At 38.9% G+C, this 18,456-nt stretch overlaps 1 protein-coding gene across 1 annotated transcript; it reads left to right on the top strand.

Annotated features, from left to right (window-relative positions):
* The first annotated feature begins 13,443 nt into the window (after nt 1-13,443).
* Nucleotides 13,444-18,277, top strand: pex13 (peroxisomal biogenesis factor 13). Its single transcript, XM_034122640.1, has 4 exons — nt 13,444-13,675; nt 14,682-15,400; nt 16,201-16,323; nt 17,222-18,277. The coding sequence occupies exons 1-4, from the start codon at nt 13,602-13,604 to the stop codon at nt 17,584-17,586; spliced, it is 1,281 nt and encodes a 426-aa protein (XP_033978531.1). The 5' UTR covers nt 13,444-13,601; the 3' UTR covers nt 17,587-18,277.
* The last annotated feature ends 179 nt before the right edge of the window (nt 18,278-18,456 follow it).

Raw genomic sequence — 18,456 nt, forward strand, 5'->3', positions numbered from 1 at the left:
TTATACCAGAGAATCTTTCATAACAGCGTTGTGATGCCAAACAGCGTCAATTCAGACTGAAACACATTCACTTATGGGGATGGAGGATATGTATCAGCTGCTTGTGTGACAGTCAGACAGTGAATACTTTCCAGCGGCCGCTGCCGTGAGTTAACGGGAGAATAAACTCCGGTGGACGAGCAGCACTGCAGTGGTCGGTTAATGCCGCTGAACCACATTAATAAACAATGAACCACGGCACTCTGGAGAAAAGTATAAGGTTGTAGAAGTAGTTCTATAATTTAATCTGGCTTTGTATGATTAAAAGCAACACGATCATCGACCCGACGCAGTCCCCCATTGTTGTTGTTGTGAGCGGCGTTTGTGAGAAAATCGGCGCCGTAAACGATGATGTCATGACGCAGCACCAGTCAGGCTCTGGGCGGTGGAAACACAACTTGGGCTAAAAAGAAGAACGTTCAGAACCAGAAGAGCACTAGCACGGAGCTAGAACTGGAACTGGTTTGGTGGAAAAGGGGCAAAAGTGTCTTTGCTTCCCATTATTAATCTGAAAAGACACTATTAAACTGATTTTAAAAAACATTATTTCTTCGTATATTTGAGAAAAGAAATAGCAGTGCTGTTGATATGACATGTATATCAATGATGCCTTTTCAAAAACCCTAGTTAAAGTTTGGTACGATTCCACCTCAACTTGTAGCTCTGAACTGGTGGGGTGTGCCATCGCTGTTTCATTGTCCTTTTAGTCACTCCGCCTAATTCACTGATTGGTTTACAGCTGCTGTTGTTCAGTAGATATTCTCCAAACTAGTCAATAAAGCTTACCTCAAATGAAATGTGGCTTCTGCAAGCCAGAGAGCTGAAGGTTGTAAGGACAACCATACAATGCCGATGGTTTCCAAGCAAAAGTTATATTTTCGCAGAAGTGAATGTACTACTTTCTTTCTCAGGTGAAGCTGGATTCACTGTTAACATACTGTATCGTTTTTAATGTTTTGTTGGGGTGTTGAATCTTGAAAGAAAGAACGGGGGGAAATGGATGTTGGTTGAATTTGTACAGCTTATTATCATGTGTTTACTCTTTTTATTGCTTTGTAAAGGATGCTTACATATTTTATCGTTTTATTGATTTTTCTTTTTAGCAAATCTTTGCTTTTGTATGCACTCTGTACATATATGTTAGCCATAGTTGAGAGTGAAAGCAAAAACCATGCTGAAACGCTCAAGAACTGGCAAGGTACTGAAATTTCCATTGAGGAAGTGGTTGGAAACACATTTAGTGTTGTCTTTCCTTTGTAATGACTATGTCATACCAGTGATCACATGTGTTTTCCAGAGTTCTCAGATAATTTCTACTATACATTTTATATATACAGATGTCAATTGTGTTTTGTATTGATGTTTCATTAATTCAGCTGAAGTTCAAAGTTTGCCTTGCTAGAGGACATTGTGAATAGACACAGGGCTGATGATAATAATAGTGATAAACAAACTGTCAAATCAAGCCTAGTGTATCCTAGCGTGTATGCCCTCCAGAATATTTTCATGACCACTTTGTAAGATTTGCTGTTTTTGGATTTTTCTACTAAATCATTTCTTAATAAACAGAGTCTGTCTTGTTCCACTTATTTTGTATTTTATAGGCTATTATTCACATCATCTTCATATACAAGCATTATGCATATGTGGTAAAGTATGACCAGGTGCCCGGATATATGATCAGAAAGGAAGAGGAGGAGAACAAGTATTATATACAACATTATTGTTTTGTATTGGTACACAGAGTTATCACACTTATTACATGGACAGTTATAGGTACACTTAACATTTGTTGTCTGGCCAAGAATTATGTTAAAAGATCTATACTATTCTCAGAAATATGTCTGTTTGGTAAATATGTAACAAGTGCCTGCAGCCATTTAGCACAAAGAATGGGAACAGGGGTACATAGAAGAAGAAGTGACACACTTTGCATCAGTGTTACTGCTACAGTTAACTGTACTTCAATATAACCAGAGTTATGGTTTAGAAGAAGGGTTCATTTGCTCCTGCCAGCAAATCAGAAACACATGTTTTTTTACATGGTCATGGTATATATTCAGACTTTCTAAAGATTTTGCTCCCCAACTTTGTTCAAATCTACAATAGTGCATAAAATCCCCAGATTTCTTCCTCGCTTATGCTTTGAAGAGCAGTGTCAATTACCTTAATATAATCAATCAATCAATTACCTTAATATAATCAATCAATGGAGCATAAGATACCATGCACTGGGCTTTAATCACCCATGACATGAGTGTGTAAGGCTGTATCGCTGCTCTGGTAGAGATCATAGGGTGACAGCCTGACAGTGAGCATGTCTTTGTTACTCAACAAAGTGATGAGTAGACTGAACCACATGACTTAGCACTTTCAGTTTGTGCTATCATGAGCCTGTCCTCAACTAACCTTTTATCATGATTTTGGTCATGGACAAAACATTTTCTTCCTTTTTTTTTTTCAATCCTTCAAAACAAAAACAAAAATCCAAACTAAGCTATTGAACTTGATCTGCAACAGCCAGGAGACTGCTAGCTTAGCTTAGCATAAAGAGAAGCAGAGAAAACAGCATGTCTGAAGCTAACATAGTCTGACTAACTTATATACTTAGGTTTTGTAATCACAAAAGAGATATAATGTATTAATTAGTCAACTTAGAGGTGCTGGTAGGTAGGTGAATTTGGTTGCATTTGAGCAGAGCTAAACTGGCTGTTTCCCCCTGCGTTCAGTGTTTATGCTTTGCTAAGCTAACTATATTCCTGATGTGGCGTTTAACAGTTATTTATGAGATTATTATTCATCTTCTCATCTAACTATATAACAAATGTACTGATTGGCAAAATAACATTTGCTAACTAAATCCTAAACATAATTATAGTTCAACATGTTTTTATGGCTTAAACATAGCCTACACCACAATTACGCTGTGTGTCTGAGAAACACACTTTAGTTTTGGTCGCACATTTTTATGCAGTGCTCTTTATTATCTGGTTTTTGTGCAGAATATGCATGCTCAAATCACCAGTTGCCCAATAAAGGAAATGTAATGACTATACTGTAATAACAGTGCGCAAAGCCAGTGGAATAAGTGATACATTGTTTTAAGTCAACATTTAGCTTGAAAAACCTGCACAAAACCATTGTATCAATCATCAAGGTCTTCAAATCTCCTATTAGTCATGTCATTTTAAAGATACATATTTCTCCATCTGATCTTGGCCATGCTAAATTAGTATTTTAGTTTGGTACATTATTTTACATGATATGATGTGGAAGTCTGACGCATGTAAAACTGATTATAATCTTGAGGTTTCAATCAGGTGTCAATAGTCTAAGATATATCTACTGGATATGCATTTAAAATGAATCCATTCATTTTCAGCTGTCACCTGCCAGTGCTTATGGCACTCAACCAGGGCAGATGTTTGCTGATACAGGTGCAAAAAAAACCACAGATTGAAGGGTATACTTTCTAAACTAACAGTCCAAGCTCCGTAATTATGTTCTTATACCCTAACCCCACGGACTGAGCTACTGTCGCCCTGTTTCAATGGTAAATGTAGTAAACTGATGCAAATAATTCCCTAGTGGGTGCTATATTGACCTTTAAGCAGAGTTCATGTAGCCTATCAGGATGTATTGCACATGTTTGATTTCAGGCACTGATCTGACCCTGGTTGAGGGTTAAGATAGTTTGAGCAGTGGGTTTCACAAGAGTTTGTGACGGTCACCGCAAATCAAGGATTAACTTCAAGACACCACCAAATCTTCTTAGTTTATTGAGCCATGAAAAACGTATTGAAGGCTACATTTTAAGATTTGATTAGAATTAACTGCTCAAGGAAACATCAGGAGATCACTAAAGTCATGGCTTCATCCTTTAGGGATGTATTATATTTGGCCCTTAAATTCAATTGATGAGAAAATCATTGATCACAGCCTTGACATACTTTTTTAGCAAGAATGCTATATAGACAATACAGACTCTGTGTTGTGCGATTTCATAACTACATCAGTTTCATTCACGTTTTCATTTCAATACAAACATTTTGATTCTTAGCAGTAAGTCCTGAAGCGTCATTACCAACGAATCCAGGATGTACATTGGAGATCATTTTGTTTTCTGTTGTATTGGGAGGCTGAGGTGAAATGCTGTATGTAGCTTCCTTCCTGTCTTATTGTACGGAACCACAGTGAATCTTGATTTAACCTCAGAGCACAGAACACTGTCAACAATTTCGCTCACAGGCTTTTGGTTTTAATTCATTCGCCCCAACTCATTCGCAGACAGCATTTTTTTGTTTTTGTTTAAAGCTACGTGTTAGCAAACTAATACTATGGTAAAATTAGAACAATTATTGTGATCTGAGACACCCTAAACTGTCATGTTTATGGCCACCTAGCAGAGTCCTCCTTTTGCCTTAAGCTTCTCTTTTCGAGTGCTGGATGCTATTAGCTAAATGCTCCACTATGTTGACCAGCTTGTTGCTTACTTTGTCTTTCAACTGTTTCAAGGGCAGGAAGGCACAGTGGGTTCATTATATTTGTTTAGAAATAGGACACTTAACCAAAATAGTAAAGTTGCAGGTCATAAAAAACACAATGAGCTGAAAATAGATCATTATAATTCTGTGTATTTTATTGGAAGCAACACCTTTTACATTATTCAAATCCATTCAAAGTACCATATGATGTATACATGAGTCAATTTACCAAACTGTTCACTTGAAAACATTAAGAAGCGGACCTTTAAATGTTTGTTTTTTTAAGAAAGAGATATGGATGTTAATAAAAAATATATATTTTGCAAGCAATCTAACTGCTTGTTAAAGTGTGAATTAAGAACATATTGCAATGTATTGCACCATCAAATCTAGTGTTGTTTAATATTCAGAGGATCAAATGTCCTAACATAGACATTGAAGAAGTAATTATTGGACAGTCAGGATATTTCACTTCTGCAAAAATCTGCATTAGTATTTGAGTGAACAGAAAGCTCTCACAATGCACACAAAGCAGGATTGTGCTGGTGCACATGCATGTACTGTATGTTGCGTCGTCCTGTGCACACATAGATGCTGGGTGCAGTGTGTCTCTTTCAATATTTCCTTACCATGTCCTGGAAAAGGCAAGTTAGACCTGTTTAGCCACCTATTTCCAGTAAAGCCCCTCCTCTGCTGCTCTGTCTCCTCCCCTATCTCCCCCTTCCTGTGAAGCCCGCAGAGACTCTTTCTCACTGCAAATGGTTGCTGACGACACCGGCATCCGCTCACACTACACCTGAGTGAGCGCGCCTTTATCTCACAAAATCAGGCCGGGGTTACCACAGGGCACGCTTTTCATTGGAAGCAACACTCAGAGGAGTTTGCACAGAGTAATCTTAATACAAAAGTTTAATTTTGATAGTATTTATTCACTTACTTATGTTTATTTGCAGTTTCATTTTTTGGTTTGGATAACCAAAAATGAAAATACAAGTGGTATTTAGATCTGACGCTTATACACACATTAAGTTTAAGTTATTTTGTATGTATACAATATATTAATATAAAATGTTACCAAGTTAAAAACAATCTTGGTTCTTTTCTTAGCACATATACCCACTAATATATAGATAATCATGATTAGTTTTGTCTTTTTGAATGCAGATTTCTTACTCAAATTCTGGACCATTGCATTTTATACATATTTTATATTTGTTTGCTATAACAAAAAACACAATGAAGATGGCACAATATCTGCCCCAAGAAATACCACATTTGCATTTCTTTACATTTTTCTAAAGGAATAAAGTTCACATGCCAATCTGCATGAAGTTATTTACCTTTTTTAGGAACACAAAAGGTCTTTTTCTGAATCAGATCATGGAATGATGCCCAAACTATGTCATAAAAGCATATAGTCATCTTTTCCACCTATAAGATCACTGAGTTGAAACCTCTCTATGAAATATGGAGAGCAGTTATTACTTTCATTCTCTGAGAGCAATTTCCCTGATCCTACAATTTGCAAACTTCCTGCAGCACATTTTAATTATAGGTATAGTACCTTATGTGTAGCTAGAAAGGCTCCTCGTGCAAGACCTAACTCATGTTTCGGAGCCGGGAAAATCCCACAAAGCTTTCACTGTGAATGTTTGACCAGAGCAGTGTATACCTGTGTGTTCCTGGGTGTTCAGCAGGTTGGTGTCATTGTTTTAGAGATCATATACCAAATGTGAACAACTCAAGTGAGTAACCAAAGCTCACTCCTTGCTAATGTAAACTAATGTGGGTAGAAAGAAGCGGAAAGACCACTGCTTTCATTTACTCTGCACTGATATGCTGAGCTATACAAAGCTAACACTGTATGCTACATATTTAGTCACAAGTGAGTTGTTTTTTTACTTCTGGTGTACACCATATTTATAACTTTAACGCTAGTGTTAAAAGCTAACTAGCCTATCTTGGTGCCTTTCATGTTGCCTGAACAGAATTAGATTTGATACTATATAGGAACAAAAATAATGTTTTCAAAATTGCACACATTGTACAAGTAGCCTTTAAACTTTAGATACTTTACATAGTTCCCTTAGGCACTGCTTTCTTCTGCATTTTTACGTTCACATCTCAGATAAAATTACTCGATAGCAGTGTTTTGATAGTGTCAGTCACTGCATTTCCCTTTTTTATGAGCAGCTGCACGTCTAGATACTCCAACGTAGCCAACACATGCATGTTAAATACACAAAACGTAGTTCTGTATGTTCCACCAATATTTTCTCTTGACAGTTCCACTTTTTTATGAGCCTCCATCTTCCTGTCTGTCACAGAGACGACACACACACACACACACACACACACACACACACACACACACACACACACACACACACACACACACACACACACACACACACACACACACACACACACACACACACAGAGAGAGAGAAAGGAGGAACCACTGTTTGTTAAAAGCACCCTCAACACTTTGAGGCCAATCCAGCGTGCTGCCCAGCAAAACTACACCATAACCAGTCAGGAACAGTGGAATTTCAGAGCGAGTAAATGAATGCTGCGTTCAATTAAGTCATAGGTCAGGCTGGACCTGTTAGTTCAATCTGTGCTAAGGAAAATAGATGTAAAATAGATTAAGAGCATAAAGGAAATCTGAGGGATTCTTAAACTATTTTATCGCGTCACTTTTGTGATTACCAGCTATTGTGGTTTAAACAATTTAGGAATATACAGGGTATGTTTTAGGCTGCCACATACAAATGTCAGACTGCCCTTTGATTGATAGATAGATAGAGAGAATACTGAAAGAATACTGGTGCACTAGCCTCTAGTTTCAACACGAGGTCATCAGATTGTTTTAACTCAGGAGTCGAGACACTAAAGAGTTTATACTGAAGAATCCATCCATTCTATGCCTTAACTTATCCTAAATCAATATCAATATATACATGAACCATGAGCCTTCAAATGCGGATTTGTGGGGAGAACCAGTCTCCGTCATTTACAGCTACAAATTATTATTTTAATAGCTTAGTATTGTTAGCAATTAAAAAAGATGTGTCAATATAGGCGACCCTCATTGATAACGACTTAGTTCAATGAAACCCAATTTGTTACACATTTAGTAGGGGGTCCCTGCTCTGTCTATCTTTTAGCTAAGGGGTCATTGACCTGAAAGACTTTGAAGACACCTTTCTTGAACTATTTGTCCAAAGGTATCTACACATATTTGAAGTCCTCTTTGTCTGGGGCTGTTGAAAACTCTTGTGAGAGTCCTAACGGGAAACATATCCTAACGTTAACCATTTGAGGTCAATGCCTAACCTTATCTTTGCAAACTGACGGTTACCATGTATACTTTTTAATATTCATGATGGGAGCAAAACCTCTGTGGCCATGAATGGTTCCAAAAATAGTTGGAAAGCTTAAAACCAAAGCAGTGGATACTATTTGCATCCGACAATCGAAGAGGAGTGTTCTCATGATTTCGACCATGTAATGTATTTCTCAAGCTCATTTGTATAGATTTGCTTAATGTAATGATCTTTAATATTCTTTGACCTTGTTATACCACACAGTACAAAATGTCACAGATGCTCAGCACAAACCACAAAAATACCAGGACCCTCATCAGCTTGAGCGCCTTCCCACCCACTTCGACATCACAGGCTTCAGATCCCCACCTTTCGCCTGGGATCCCGACACCGTCATGTCACAAACGGCAGCCCCACTCACACACACCTACATTGTGGCATCACACAGGCATCTTCCGTCATCCTACCCCCAGTGAATCTAATGAAATAGCTCTGCAACAGCTCTCCCCACACACACACACACAAACACACACACACACACACACACACACACACACACACACACACACACACACTATCTTGACATCACAGGACTCCCTCCTCAAGCCACAGCACACACCTCTGCACCCACTGCTTCGCTCATAGCAGCATTCTTTACAGAGCAGCGGAGTCAACCCCCTCCACGCTAACCATACTACAGGGTTAACGCAACACTCAACACTTAATTTGATGCTGAAAGCTACAAGGGGAATCCATCCAAAACCAAGTTGACATGTCATATAGGTAAAATCTCAGAGCTGCTATGTCACCAATAAAAGGAGAAATATATAGAAAATAGTTATTAGTGTCCCATGTGACAAACTAATGTAAAGGGTGGGTGTCAAACATAATTGAAAGTTAAATACAATGTTACATATTAGAATTGTTTTTAAAACAAGCCCAATGTGAAATTATTTTTACAATGAAAGGAGCTATAGCGACACTAGCTCCAAAAGTTGCTTGAACTAGCAAAGAAGCAGAGGTGGGAGAAGTACTCAGATCTTGTATTCAAAATGTTACTTAGGTAAAAGTACTGAAGTATTAGCATCAAAATATAGTTAAAGTACCAAAAGTAAAATTAGTCATTATGCAGATTGGTCCATTTCAGAATAATATATGATATGTTTTATAATGATTGATCATGAAAGTGTTCTCAAAGCTGGTAAAGGTGCAGCTAGTTTGAATGACTTTGTATACTGCAGGGTAGCTTGTGAATTTACTCCAGGTGGAACTAAAGTCTGATTTAAGTGTTGATTATATTTCACATCATTAATCCAATTCTGCAAAGTAACTAAAGGTATTAAAGACATTTAGTGGAGTAAAAGTACACGATTTACCTCTGGATTTTAGAGGAGTAAAAGTATAAAGTAGTATAAAATGGTAATACTCAAGTAAAGTACCTCAAAATTGTACTTAAGTACAGTACTTGAGTAAATGTATTTAGTTACTTCCCACCTCTGCAAAAAAGTCCCCACTGCATCCCTTAAAGCTCCCACCTTTTTAGGCTACACACCCCCACGTTTTCTTAATGAATGCAAAACATATCATAATGAATATAAACAACCTGTTAGAATAAATTCTTTAATTTGAAACTAAATGCTTTTGGAACTGCAAGGCGCTAAATAAGCTCCTGGTCAACTGAAATGTCCACAGTAAGACGGTCTAATCCCCATATATATAGGCCTACTTAAAGGGGACCTATCATGCAAAATGCACTTTTGTACGTCTTTTATACATGAATATGTGTCCCCGGTGTTCCAGGGAACTCACCAAGTGTCAGAAAACACAACCCTCTCTATTTTCCTCCATACCCAAATCTCTAAAAAAGGGGCTGCAACGGATCTGATAAAAACTGATCCAGATTTGAACACTGTCCTGACGTCAGGACGGTGGCGCTACGGCTATTGGGCCAACTCTCCACCTATCAGGGGAATGTGGGGTTGGGCCACGGCCGGCCATTGCCGCTCGAAAGCGCTGGAGACGCTGTAGTACATATACCAGGCCTGTAAGTGGCGCTGTAGTCTGCCACAAAAGCAGCGAAGAAGACTTCCCGCCCATAGTTACCATGGTTACCCTTCTGTTTATTCTCCGCTGTGGCTTTTTTTCTCCCTCCCCGAGGCAAGCGTTTGCTCCCGCTGCAATGCAATCCCTCCCCGTCGAGGCAAGCACTGTAATTCTCTCCGGTTAGTCCACCAGCAGATGACAAACACCCACCTCTCCGCCTCTTCCAAGGAACGAGGGGACCGTGCGGCAGAGTTTCAGTTTCAGTTTGTTTCGCCGGTCAAGATGTCCGTTAAAGTTTAAATCTTCCGGACAAAATTAGAAAAGTGCCGGTCAAAGGTCTTCTTTGTTATTTATTGAGCTTTAAAACAAATGAATAACGACTCTATATAATAAAACACGGAGGACGGAGATCTCTTTTTCTCCACCTCTTCTGACAGCCCAGCAGCTGATCAGAGCACGTCTCCCCTCTCCTGCAGGGGGGCGTGGTCAGCAGAATCAGACCCGTAGACAGCAAACAGCACATAGAGCGAAATGAGGCATGGCTAAAATGCATGATCTGTTTGGTATTTTGAAAACAGAAACGTATAAATATACCTTATATAGGTATGGCCCTACAATATATCATTTAAATATAGCATGATAGGTCCACTTTAAATAATACAATTATACTTTATATTAAAGGTAGGGTAGGTAATTCACTTCAGAAACACTTTTTGTTATATTCCATGGAATGCTCTTAACATCCCGATAGCAATGAATATGCAATAAATACGTTCCTGTGTGTTGGATAAGGGAGTCTGAAGGAAGGGGCAGATTTTTTTCGGCTGCGTATTCTAGCGCACTCGAGCTGGTTTCTCCATTCTTACCTACCCTACCTTTAAAAGTATATACATGTGATTAATGAATAATAGTAATAGTAGTTGTATTTTAAAGTGAAATAAAGCCTATTTAATTTACAAGTAACAGCTTAACAGCAGTGGCGGCACCCCCCAGGATAGCCATAGCACCCCCTAAGCACCCCCAAGAAATGTATGTATTTTTATTTTTTATGTGTGAAATTCATAATTTGAAAAAGGATTGATTCGAAAATAATATGCTACAGTCCAGTACAAGTAGCCTAGTTCTGGGTCTCTGTGTTTCATTCAAGCTCTGCTATGTGTGTGTGTGTGTGTGTGTGTGGCACGAGCCATTTTGTGTGCGTGCGCGAGCGAGCGAAAGAGAGAGAGCGCGCACTGGTACCGGAGATCGTTGTGGTTAGCATCTGGTGCTAGCTACGCTAGCGGATATAAGGAGCTTTTTCAACAACAAGGTGGAGGGAGAACTCTCTCCTGTCAGACTGAGAGTCTCAGATAACCTCAGCTCAGGTGAACTAAAGGACTCTCTCAGTGTTTAGATAGTTAACTTTAGTCTAAGTTATCTCAGTGGGTCTCAAAACGATTTGGTCACGATTAATGTAAATAAGTATTTCTGAGGCACACGTTTATATGATCATAAAGAGCATAAATGAAAAACAGGTATGAAATACTATATGACAGTAAAACAAGAATACAGTTTAAAAGGGGAGTGATTTGTAAAATATCCATAAAGAAAAAGTAAATCTGTTTACAGTTCTGTTTCATATGGGTGTTGAGAGATGTATCCATAGATCTCTTGATTTTGCTCTCAAAGTGCACCAGATTGATGCATTTAATTTCAATATTTAAAAAACAATCTTCCCGGGGGAGCATGTCCCCGGACCCCCCGAGAGGAGGTTAGGTCCACCCCCCACTTGTAAAAAGAATAGCACTTTACCATGATCATAACACCAGAGGGAGCTCCACAAATCATGTAAAACCCAGATTTGGCACAAAAAAAGGGGAATACACGTTTCGCAATTATGCCACATCAAGGTGGAACGCTCTTCCCACAACTGTAAAGGAAAGTAAAACTATACTTACCTTCAAAACCTCTCTTAAAGAGCACCTTCGGGGGAAAGCATTGCAAAACTGGCCCCGGTAATGGTACAAATCTCAACCTGTCGTACAATGGACAGCTTCCCCCCCCCATCTATGTATATACTCGCATTTTAGACTCTGTTACTAACTGTATATCTGTAGACTTGGTATGTCTTAAATGTCCGGTTAGGATGTATTAGAACGAAATCTAAAATGAAAATTGTAAATAAGCCATCTGTATGTAAAAAACCACCTGTATGTAAATTGTAAATAAGCCATCTGTATGTCAAATATGTCTTATATGTCTTAAATGATATGATGAATTGGAAATGGGGGACCCTGATGTAAACAAGACGAAAGTCTTTCTCTGGTCTGCATCCCCTTAACAATTGTATGTTTTGAGCTGTACTGTACTGTACCCAATATACAAGCTGTTAATAAACTTTTCAATCAATCAATCATACCCCTGGTGAGCTGATTATCGAGCCTTCATTGTAACAGTCGCGGGTATACTGTGCATGTGCGTGTGGGGAGTGTTGCAGTAGAAAATGCAACTGTAGCGCCCGGGACATTAATGGGAAACCCTAAAATGTTTGAGCACCCTCTATGAAACGTCAAGCTACCCCACAGCACCCCCAAAAGAAAATCTCTGGCGCCGCCACTGCTTAACAGTAAAGTTTTATTGAATTTCCAATTAAATGTATTTTATTAATATTTTGAATTGATCACTTATTTTACAGTTATTTTGTAAACATGCATCCTAGCAAGCATGTCTCTATAGTAATGTTATTATTTAGAGTATAACAAGCAGAACTCAGCCACGTTTCAACAGAAGCATCTTATCATGAAGAGGAATTATATATAAGAGCATAGTGTGTGTGTCATGTTTACTTCCTACTGTAGTCTGTTTATTCAGCTAATATTTTAAATCCCGGCTTCCTGAAGGTTGGGCAGTTGGGTAGATAATGAAATCCAAACTTCTGCTTCTGTTTTAGCCAACCACATGAGATTGATTACTGTCAATGTGACGAAATATCAATATGTAAAATACTAATGAAATCCGTCTTCTTTGTTCAACATATCCGCAATATGTGTATGTATAACTCTAAAGTATACAGACAGTTTTGTGAGGTATCACAGTGACCTCTGCTGGACAAAGATGAAAAGTGCATTTAATTGTTTAACCATCCAGGGTGAACTAATCGAGTTTGAAAAACATACAGGATTGTTAAAGGTAGGGTATAGGCAGCGCGCTGGCTCTTCCGTTTAGTTGTTTAATAAAGAGAAACAAATGGACCGTAGATACACGGATTCTGACCTCATCTGCGCTCTTATTTTGTAAGGTAACTTCCGGTAGCAGAATATGAAAAACCGGTCGTTTTTGTTTCTGTTTTCTAGTGATTTTATTTTAGTTTTGAGAATTAGAAAATGAAAATCATCCCGTTTTTTAAGTTTAGTAAATCCATTTTTTACTATGATAAAGAAAAACGCCTTGTATTTCAATTTTGGTTTTTCAATTTTAAAACGAAAATTAAATATCCAGTCGTTTTTTGTTTTTGAATATCCTTTTGTGAAAAGAAAATCCAATGACCAAAACATACACTGACCACAGTCCAGTACCTTTAGGGCTATTGAATACGTCTATAAACACATGAGTTACGATATCCGATCCGAAGCAGGAAATTACGGAGGAACCTGAAGGCAGCGGGACAGTCTGCCAGGGGGACAGAGTTCGCATTATATTTTTTACACTTTGTGGAAGTTATTCTGCCATGGATCCACAGCCTCCTCAGAAGCCATGGGAAAGGATGATCCCAGGGGCAATGGGTGCACCTATGAATTACAGGTAAACGCTATAGCCTTAGTTTGACACGGTTTTTGTTTACTAACTACAACTGGTTCGCAGTTGTTGTTAGAGAGTTAGCTAGTTTACACTAAAGTTGTTGCACAAGCGAGGTGATATGTTCCAAACAGTGGAGACTTTGACATGGTGGTTTAAAACACTGAACAATGATCTAATTAGTATTTGTCAAAATATTTTTACCGACGATAGCCGTTTAAATAAAGTAAGCTATCCTGTGCTACTAATAGCTAACCAGCTAGCTAGGCCTAATGAGGCCATGTTGTGTGTCTGCTATCTGAAGTTACATAAAGTGTGTATCGAAACGCTGTACATTAAATGCATCGCAACATGTAAACTAAAACCATTTAATAATTTCGAATTGCCCCTTACAACTTCGGGTAGTTTTCAGTGGTGCAATGAATAAGTAACCTACGTTTACTCAAGTATATTTGAGCTACTTGTAATTTACTTGAATATTTTCATTTCATACTTTATAACTTTTACTTAACTACTTGTATCTCAAAAATACTGTCTTTACAAATCAATCACACAAATGTGAAAGTTTGCTGCTATTTATTTGAATAAACTTAATAGGTCTAAAGCATTAGTAATAACTGTAATGTTTTTGAAATAAAATACATAAATAATGTATAGCATAATATAAATCATATTCATGCACATACTTACACGTACGTTGCAATTGGAATGGGAAAATACATAAAAGGGGAACCAAATGTTAAAAAATCATCCAGCCAAAATAATACATAATATGGACTCTTGGGCTCGATTAACAAAAATATCAATAACAAAAAAAATTAAACCATGTATTACTTTACAGGCAATATACTGCCAAACATTACATATAAGCTCAGTTTGATACAAATAACAACAACAACACTGTTATTTGACTTAAATCCTAAAAGTTCCCACCCTAGTCCTGTGGACCATGTTGATTAAAAAAATAATTGACAATGTTTTGAACCGTTTGTCTTGTCTTCTCATTACACAGATCTGCAAACTTTGGCTTAGCTCCAGGCCCCGCTCCTGTAGGCCGTCCCGTCCTGACCAGAATGGTTCCCCCGGTGCCCCCTCGCTCCGCCCAGCAGTCTTACCGACCTTCCTACAGCTCTTTTAATTCCTCGTCTTACAGCCCCTATGGGGGCTCCATGCATGGTGGCTACAGCCCATACAGCTATGGTGGTGGTGGTGGTGGCTACGGCATGGGAGGAGGGTACGGCCGCCCCCCTCACACGGAAGAGGTCGCCCCCAGCCGGTTCGTGCAGCAGGCGGAGGAGAGCAGTCGCGGAGCCTTCCAGTCCATCGAGAGCATCGTCCAGGCCTTTGCCTCCGTCAGCATGATGCTGGACGCCACCTTTTCAGCCGTGTACAACAGTTTCCGTGCTGTGCTGGACGTAGCCAACCACCTCACACGGCTGCGCTCACATCTCACCAGAGTTCTGTCAGCCTTCGCTCTGGTACGCACCTTGCGCTACTTCTACCGACGGTTACAGAGGCTGCTGGGCCGGAGATCAGACGCTGAGGTGGACGACTTGTGGGCAGACAGTTCAAGTGATGCCCTTGCTACAAGTGTGTCCAGAGGGGATGGAGCGGGGATTGAGGGCCAGCCTGTGAAGTCCTGGCCTATCCTTCTGTTCTTCATTGTAGTTTTGGGGGGACCCTACCTTATCTGGAAACTGCTGAGCTCTGGCCCTGGCTCTGAGGAAAGCGGTGAGGCTCATATTCCAAATTTTACACACGAGATGGTGAACTTTTAAATGTGTACAGTATGCACATACTTTCTTTAGCTCAGGAGCTGTCCTTCATTTATTTTACACTTTAGATCAGCAGCTCTGTTTGTAAAGAAATGTCCAACACTTAGCAAGCAGATGCTAGCACAGTTGAGTTCACCATTACTGCTGGCTTTACCAATTATTTGTAATGAAAACATTTCTGTGTCTCATTGGCCAACAGTTAAGAAACACTGTATCTATATCAGTGTTTTTCTAACTTTTTCAGACCAAGGACCACTTAATACTAATTCCCCCAAAATCCCCCAAAACAATAGACCTCCAATGGTATATGACAGACTACAGGCAAATTAAATGATTCTATCGTACAGTTTTAAACTTTGAAGCTACATGATGTCGCAATTATTATTAGTATTTAAATTCTTATCTACATAGTGCCAGGGTATTTTTTCAAATGCTCTGACCAGCACTTTTCTGCTAGAGAAAAAAAAGCGTACTCATCCTTACAGAAACATTACACGTAATACCCTCTCCCTCTCCCTCCCTCAAACACACAGACGGAGCAAGTGCTGCGGCAGGTACTCGTCTCTGTTTGAGTTTTTGAAAGTAGCGAGAAAATATCAAAGACTTACAGTTGAAGATGTTTTGATATCTTTAAAAAACATCGTTTCATTGACCAAAGATTAATTCTGTACCAGAAAAGCTGATTTTGGTGTACGTAGCCTGTCTTTTACTCTTAATACAATAATAAGTAACAATGTTTTGTGTTTCTTTGTTTAGCCACTAACTGGGCGAGTGGGGAGGATGACCATGTGGTGGCCAGAGCAGAGTATGACTTCTCTGCTGCGTCTGAGGAGGAGATCTCTGTGCGGGCCGGAGACATGCTCAACCTCGCCCCTAAAGGTGAGAGCTCGCTAATAATAACAGGACAATGTATTCTGTCCTCACGTTCCTCTCATACAAAAATGATTCATCACATCATGGTAAACTAGACCATTACAGTCAATGTAATAAATCCTTGAAAAGTGTTTAAAGACAGAATTGGAATTTTATTTTTGCATTAATTTCATGAAGTTCCTTGATTTGGTTTCTCATCTTATTTTATTCAAGTATTTTAACAAAATACACTTCTAGTAATTTGCCGTGGAAGTTATGTTAGCGTTAAACTAGAATATAGAAATAACTGAAAATGACATATCCAATCAAAAAGCCTTTAAAAGTGTGTATTTTGAGTGAAGAGTATCAAACAAATAGTCAATTAAAATGGCACTTGCTCCTCTAATGGTGAGTTGCTGGTTTTTGTATGTGTTTATGAGGGTTATGTTGCAATGTGGGAACAATATGGATGCTATAAAGAACATGTGTCGTATTTAATTGCTCAGAGCATTTAGACAACATATGAGTATTTGTTTCCAAGTTGTTCTAACTTAAGGTGGCATTCATGTGAATTTTCCCATTCTGGTACCCATTTGTCAGATTTCTTTGACACCACGTGAATGCAGCACGGCCTGCCTTGCAATGTTAGCAAAAGTGAAAATGATGTTGTGCTTCCATCCCCCTTGATTAAGATCTCCAACATGTTCTTCCTTAGGCTATGCTAAACCAAGGTTTCTGCAAGTAGTTTTTCTGTAATTCTGCTGAGACCAACAAACCGAGGCAAAATATAAAACCTCCTTGGAGGAAGTGATCATGAAAGGCATTTTGTGTAAAAATTCAAGATTTCTCTAAAGAGAAATGCTTGGTGTGTGTGTTTGATGTTGATGAGCTCAGATTGTGACCTTGTATTCTCCCCTGTGTTTAGAGCAACAGCCCAAGGTGCGTGGCTGGCTGCTGGCCAGCTTTGATGGCCAGACCACAGGACTCGTCCCAGCCAACTACGTCAAGGTCCTGGGGAAGAGGAGAGGCTTGAAGCACGCAGAGATGGAGAGGCTTGCTCAGGTCCAGCAAGGCACCACACAGGCCTCAGTAACAGCGCTTTCTTCTCACCAACAGCCAAGTCATGCCCCAGGCTTTCCACCGGGTCTCGGCTCAGCCTCTGCCCCTGTTTCTCAAGAGGCCCTGCTAGATTTAGTGTACAGAGAAACCCCCGCTCCCTTTAGTGTGGGAACATCCAACTCCAGTATGCCCTCGATAGTGCTAAACATCCCTGAGAAGACGGACCTGTGATGTGTGTGCATGTATGCATTTCTCTTTATGCAAGGTTATGTGTGATTATTATGGGTTAGCTCATTCAGTATTTGTGTTTTAGTCTGAAGCCTGACTAACAATGAGCTGACAGGAGATCTTAGGGGAAACAGCATAGTCCTCATTAAGAATTGCTCAAGTTGTACTACAAATCTATAATTATTCAAATTAGATGAAACACAATCTGGACCTGATGATAAACTAAATGGTTTCCTGTTGTACTGTTTAGAACAAGTGTGTCTGGAATTAAGTAATCCTTACATATCTTCATTCAGAGCTTGTACAAGAAAAAAGGTTCTGTGTATTCGCTAATTAGGATACACAACTGTACTAATGATAATGTCGGATTTTGTATTTAATATGTTGAAATTGTTAATTAACATGAATTAGTTCAATGTTTAAGTTAATGTGGTGCACTGATTCATCATCTGTATACTGACGCTGTAAGGACAAAGCCAAGGTCTTTTATTTGATACCATAATAATGTTATTTGGTGTTTGCCCCTACATGTAGTAGTTCTCCACATAGTCTTATTTGTGAAGCAAATGTGATTGGGTTATTCAGAATGAGAAGGGGGCTACATTTGCACATTTTCAGCTTTTGGTTGGTCGAGAAAGTAATTTTGTAAATATTTGATATAATTATTTTGAAAATAAATATTTAAGAAAATCATGTTGGGCTCCTTGTGTAATGGCTTAATATATCATTAGTAGCTAGTTGGATTATGAAGTGAGTTTCATTAGTAATAACAGGGTTTCACCACAGACATGGCCAAGATAGCAAGATAGTTTTTTTTCTAGGTTTCATTGTACTAATACTGCTAGTATTACATTTTTCCATGTGAATTTATTA

Source organism: Trematomus bernacchii, unplaced genomic scaffold (assembly GCF_902827165.1).
Source record: "Trematomus bernacchii unplaced genomic scaffold, fTreBer1.1, whole genome shotgun sequence".
In the NCBI taxonomy this organism is placed as follows: Eukaryota; Metazoa; Chordata; class Actinopteri; order Perciformes; family Nototheniidae; genus Trematomus; species Trematomus bernacchii.